The sequence below is a fragment of the Pseudophryne corroboree genome, assembly GCF_028390025.1.
Source record: "Pseudophryne corroboree isolate aPseCor3 chromosome 3 unlocalized genomic scaffold, aPseCor3.hap2 SUPER_3_unloc_70, whole genome shotgun sequence".
Classification (NCBI taxonomy): Eukaryota; Metazoa; Chordata; class Amphibia; order Anura; family Myobatrachidae; genus Pseudophryne; species Pseudophryne corroboree.
In genome coordinates, this window is record NW_026967564.1 from 414,097 (window position 1) to 420,075 (window position 5,979).

Consider the following 5,979-nt stretch of genomic DNA (forward strand, 5'->3'; position numbering starts at 1 on the left):
ATTTACTAAGATTCGTATTTTTCAGAATCATGTTCAAGTTCAAATGCGACTGACATCGACAGTGTAATCTTGCAACTTTTTGAATTGATTACGACTCATTTACTAAGCATTCGTATTCGTATTTTTTGTATCTTCCGATGTCGATGTCATTCGTGCTTTTCTGCTGTAGAATGCGGCCGCGTTTAGTTTTTCACGGCCGCGTAGGGGTTTTTTTTTAACGAATGCGTCACAAGTCTGTTACGGCAGTGTTTTTTATTTTGCGGCCGCGATTTGTCTTCTAAGTTTCGTTTTCGTCACGCGGCCGTGATTGGTTGTATTCGTCAAGGAGGAGTGTCTGTGCATGTTACTATAAAAACGCCCCAAACACTCCGCACCTCGTGGGTTTAGCTAGTGGAGAGGAGAGAGGAAGGTGTATTTGGAGTTGGTGAGTTTGGTGGAGTTTTTGGTGGATTTGGAGAGGAGTTTGGTGATTGTTGAGTGCTGTACTGTGTGTGTTAGTAGTCTTGTGAACTTTGTTGTATTGTTTTTTACCAGTTTGTTAATTTTTTTGTCCTTGTTTTTTTTTTCAGTCTTTTGTCTTTGTTTGTGAGTGAGTGAGCGTGTGTGTTGGCTGTGTGGTGTGTAGTAGGAGTAGTGGAGGAGTGTGTTTTGTGTTTTCTTTTTTCAGTGTTTTCTGTTGTTTGTCATGTCCGACTCAGAGGTCAGTGTGGTGGCGGAGGTTAGTGAGGTGGAGGCTGGTAGTGAGGTGGAGGCTCGTAGTGAGGTGGAGGCTGTTAGTGAGGTGGAGGGGGGTAGTGAGAGGGAGGAGGTGAGTGAGGAGGAGGAGGAGGGGGTGCCTGTTGGTCAGTTTTCTAGTGATAGTGATGGTGCTGTGGCTCCGCAGCCACGCACCACTACCAAGACTGGCAGGAATATAAAGTTCAGCTATGCTGAAAACATGGCGTTGGTGCGGGAGCTGATGAAGCACCATCGCCAATTGTTTGGTCAGGATGCTGCCAGGGTGTCCTCCCGCAGGAAGTCTGCCCTGTGGGGGCAAGTCATACTTGCTGTCAATAGTGAGGGTGTGGTGAGGCGGACAGAGGACACGTGCCGCAAGCGGTTCTATGATATCAAGCGGCGTGTCAAGGCCAAGATGGCCAAAGAGTCCAAAGCTGCACGTCGGACCGGAGGTGGCCCACCTTTACGTGTCGCCTATCGGGACTGGGAGGAGCCTGTGCGGGCATTGATTCCTTGCGAAGTGGTGTCTGCTACTCACGTCCGGGATTCTGACCGACCCACGCAGGATGGTAAGTTTGTTTGTTAATGGTGTTTTTTTTTTTTTTATTTCTTTTTTTTTGGGTGTAATTTTTGTGTTTTTTACTGGGTTTTTTTTAAAAGTGCAGGCCTATGCTCCCTTAAGATGTGTTTTTGTTCTTTGCAAAATTTATGCAGCAAGCATATGTTGCTTTACAATTTATGGCCCTATTTTTGGCGCTAATGCTGTAACGTGTGTTTGTTTGCATGCCTCATTTGGATTTAACTTAAACAGACCACTGTAAAACGTGTACTTTTCAAAAACATTACATTTTGAATAACTTTGAAAGTAATTACTCTCTGCCATATTTTTCAACATTGATGTTTGTTTATGATAAAAAGTGTTGCTCACATGACTTACTTTTTTTTTACCAACTCCAAAAACCAAAAAAAAACGCACTTAAGCTTTTTATTCTTGTGTAAAAAAAACAAAATATATGCTTACAGTACATCAATGGTTTGCACTGGGTCCTTTTTAAAAATAATTTGAAAATAATGTTGATGTTCCTTTTTTCACAGTCACACAGGCCAGCCGGCAAGAAAGGCCTCAGACCAGTCGTGATGATGCCGGTATTGCAGGTAAGTCTTTACTGTAGTCACTTTTTCTGAAAAAACATAGAAGTACAAAATATTAATTTTAAATTTTCAACCTAGGTTCTGCTTCTGGAAGCCGCCCTCCTGTAAGGCGCCCATCACAGGGCTCGGGCCACTTACCAAGGAGGCCAACTAAGACTCGGCGTCTTGGGTCTGATTCTGCTCCTCCATCATCCCCACCCAGGCGAAGGCTATCGGCAGTGTCATCCCAGCCACCACTGGCACTATTGGCGAGTTCGCAGAGTGATGAGCCCACATCACCTCAGTTATCTGGTGAGTAAAATTTGTAAAAAAACACATAAGCAAGAATATACACAGTACATTTATGATGTTGTTAGTGTGTTTGGAGTTTACATGTTTTCCCCTGCAATCAATGTGATGTAATGTCTTCAATTGCTCAAGGTGATTTGATTCAAATAACTAAGGTCTTAGTGGATGGTCTAGACAATCTAGTTGTTTGTAAAAAACTGTTTGGACGAAACATTAAGCACACACACGTTTTCCTTGAACACAATTATGAAGTGTATTAAATTTAATTACTAAACACAAAAGCAAAAATAGTGATCACACATCGTCCCTAACCAGTATGTAGATGGCTTACTTGCTCAGCTCCTCGGCACTATACAGGTAAGTAGTCTATCTCGTGGTGAGGGGAGGGAATATAACAGTGTAATGTTGTGGAGGGAAGTTAGTTATGTGAGGAATCTGCAAATGGGTCAATATCTGTGCCAGTGTGGGGTTTATGTTTGTAAAAAGTGCAACATAGTTAACGCATAGAAAAACAAGAGGTAATATTTCAAAATGGTCTTATTATGAATGTATTAATGTGTTGTATTAGCCACGCCCAAATTTAAAACAAACAACATTGCATGTTGCCTACCCCATACAGAGCCCAACTTGATGTCCGGTGACGAGCAGCAGGGACCAGAACAACAGCCATCATTCACACTGCAACTTACAGCTGTTGATCCAAGCATGCCAATCCAGTTGCAGGATATACCCCAACCAACCAGCAGTCCACAACTGGCACAAGCTCCCCCCCAAACCCAAATTCCAGACGACTTTTGGTCAAGTTGGACAAGCCAACAGGCCCAAAGCAATGCCACCCTCACCCAACACACACAACACCTTGCCAGTCTGCCCCATCATCTTCCGCGTCTTAGTCGCAACTCGGGCAGACTAATAGTCCAAGTAGGGAGAATGGCGACCTCTATGGAACAAATTAGGGCGGAAAATAGTCAAATGAACGCAAACTTAACACGCATTATAGATGACCAACAGCGACATCAGCAGGCACTTGTACAGATAATCCAACACAATCAAGTGGTGAATGAGGCCTTATCCAGGATAGTAGCCAGCCACACTGCTACAAACACTCAGCTGATTGCCAGTTTGAATAATCTCAGCAGCAATATTGCTAACATGGGTGGGCATCAAGCTACCTCCAGCTCTGGAACCACAACCCCGGTTCAAACGCCAGTAACCTCCCCTGTCCGGCGTTCATCAAGAGCACGTGCCAGTGAGCCAGCACCCAGCACACACAAGAGAAAAAAATAAATGAAAACTTTTGTTACGAAAAAATAAAAGCTTTTGAATTAAAAACACATTCCTGTGTCCGACTCTAAAATGTATGAAGCTGGTCTGTATGTATAATGTTATGTTTTTCAAGGGTAATGACTGTAAATGTTTTGTTAGCATCAACTAAGCACAATGGACACAGCACTATAAACAACAAACAGTAAGTAACAGAACACACAATAGAAAGTATACGAAAGTGTTTAGAGAAGGATAATTAGAGCATAATAAAACTAACCTGTAAAATATCGCAGGATCACTTCTTGACGTACCTGCCTCCCTACATTTGTACTGACACTGTCACCAGATGGTTCTAACTCCTCTGCTTGCTGGCTGCTTTCTCCCTCACCATGTGCAAGATGTTGGCTTAAACACAGATTATGGAGAAAACAGCAGCAGAACACAATCCTAGTCACCTTTGAGGGACTATACAACAAAAGGCCACCAGATTTATCTAGACACCGAAAACGTGACTTCAGCACCCCAAAACATCTTTCTATCACATTCCGTGTAGCCTTATGTGCATGATTATAACTGTGTTCAGCAGGAGAATCAGGTTGGGACAATGGAGTAAGGAGCCAAGAGTAGCAGCCGTAACCCCCATCACCTGAAAAACATATATAGTCAACATTAGGACATATGTTAGATGATTCTCTCACCTCCTACAAAATGTAGCCTGTGGTTAAAAGACATACACACATAACATTTACAACATACCCAACAGCCAGCCATCAGGCATTTGTCCCTCCTCAAATTTATCGAAGAGCGATGACTGACTGAGGATGAAGGAGTCATGGCAGGCACCAGGGTAACCAGCAACAACACTCATAATTTTTAATTTTGCATCACAGACCACCTGGACATTAGTTGATGCATCCATATGCCTATTAGTATATATATACTGGCGGCCCTTAGGTGATCTCAGCTGAACGTGTGTGCAATCTATGGCCCCAAGCACATTGGGCATGCCAGCAAGCTCATAGAAAGCTACCCTGACAGCACTCCACTCCGACTCCTCTGTAGGGAAGCAGATTGATGCTTTAATGTGTGGCTCCAACACATCCAAAACCTGAGTGGACATTAAAGAAGCTAAGGTGAGTGTCATGTTAGCTTAGTCTCTACAATACTGTGGTGTTTCAAATTACACAAGCAACACTTAGCCATAACCGCATAGGTATTTGTAGACTCACCTGCATCAAATATCTAGAAAAGGTGGGCTGTGAGATCCCAATGACGTCGCCTGCCACAGCCTGGTAGCTCCCAGTAGCCATAAAGTGTAACACAGCCAGGAGTTTGTGTAGGCCTGAGACAGAGCGAGAGCGTGCTGTCTCAGGGTCTATGCCCAGTTTGACAAGGTCATACAGGTGGAAAATTTTGTTTCTATTTAGGCGGAACATCTGTATGACCCTATCATCGGACAATGCATTTAAGTTTAAACGCCCTTTAAAAAAACGAGGCTGGCGCAGCCTCCGCGGTACCTGGACAACCTGTTGGCCATGTTCACTTACCTGGTCCTGATTCATGGAAGCCTCATGGAGCAGTCTAACGTATCCCACAGCCAACAAAAAACCATTGCCACACACTACAGCCGCCATTTCAGAGTGAGAGTAGTTCAGAATGTGGCTGAAACTCTTTTATAGGCCCAAAAATTCAGGTGTGAGTAATGGAAAATTAAGTTCACATGTAAACGCGGCTTTCAAAGGCTGGCGCGTTTTTTTTTAGGAAAAAAATGCGATTCGTAATAATTTGCGGCCGCAAATGCATTTTCGCGGCCGCAAATACAATTACGAATGGTTAGTAAATGACCGAGATTCGCATCTAAACAGGCGTAATTTGACCGATGGTGTATTCATTCGTAATTTTAGACTTGACCAAGGAAAAAAATACGAATGCCCTCATCACTGCCGTAAATACTGTTAAGTAAATGACCGAGATGACACTTAGAAGAAAAAACGCAATCACGGTCAAAATCGGGAGCTTAGTAAATGTCCCCCTTAGTGTTTGGTATCTAGAAGTGCAATATCTTGAGACCTATATTCTGGTTGCTATGTGCAGTGTATAGCATGTTTCTGCACATATATAAGGATAGAACAGCAGAGTTATTCAGGGTTACAGGATGTGAGGGGATGGAGCAAGGTTAGGACTTAGTGTTTGGTATCTAGAAGTGCAATATCTTGAGACCTATATTCTGGTTGCTATGTGCAGTTTATAGCATGTTTCTGCACATATATAAGGATAGAGCAGCAGAGTTATTCAGGGTTACAGGATGTGAGGGGATGGAGTAAGGTTAGGACTTAGTGTTTGGTATACAGAAGTGTAATATCTTGAGACCTATATTCTGGTTGCTATTTGCAGTTTATAGCATGTTTCTGCACATATATAAGGATAGAACAGCAGAGTTATTCAGGGTTACAGGATGTGAGGGGATGGAGTAAGGTTAGGACTTAGTGTTTGGTATCCAGAAGTGCAATATCTTGAGACCTATATTCTGGTTGCTATGTGCAGTATATAGCATGT

At 43.1% G+C, this 5,979-nt stretch overlaps 1 protein-coding gene across 1 annotated transcript; it reads left to right on the plus strand.

The window, feature by feature from the left end:
- The first annotated feature begins 785 nt into the window (after positions 1-785).
- LOC134984663 (uncharacterized) lies at positions 786-3,444 on the plus strand. The gene is made up of 4 exons (XM_063950190.1): positions 786-1,286; positions 1,813-1,872; positions 1,948-2,160; positions 2,777-3,444. The coding sequence occupies exons 1-4, from the start codon at positions 938-940 to the stop codon at positions 3,442-3,444; spliced, it is 1,290 nt and encodes a 429-aa protein (XP_063806260.1). The 5' UTR covers positions 786-937.
- Positions 3,445-5,979: the final 2,535 nt, after the last annotated feature.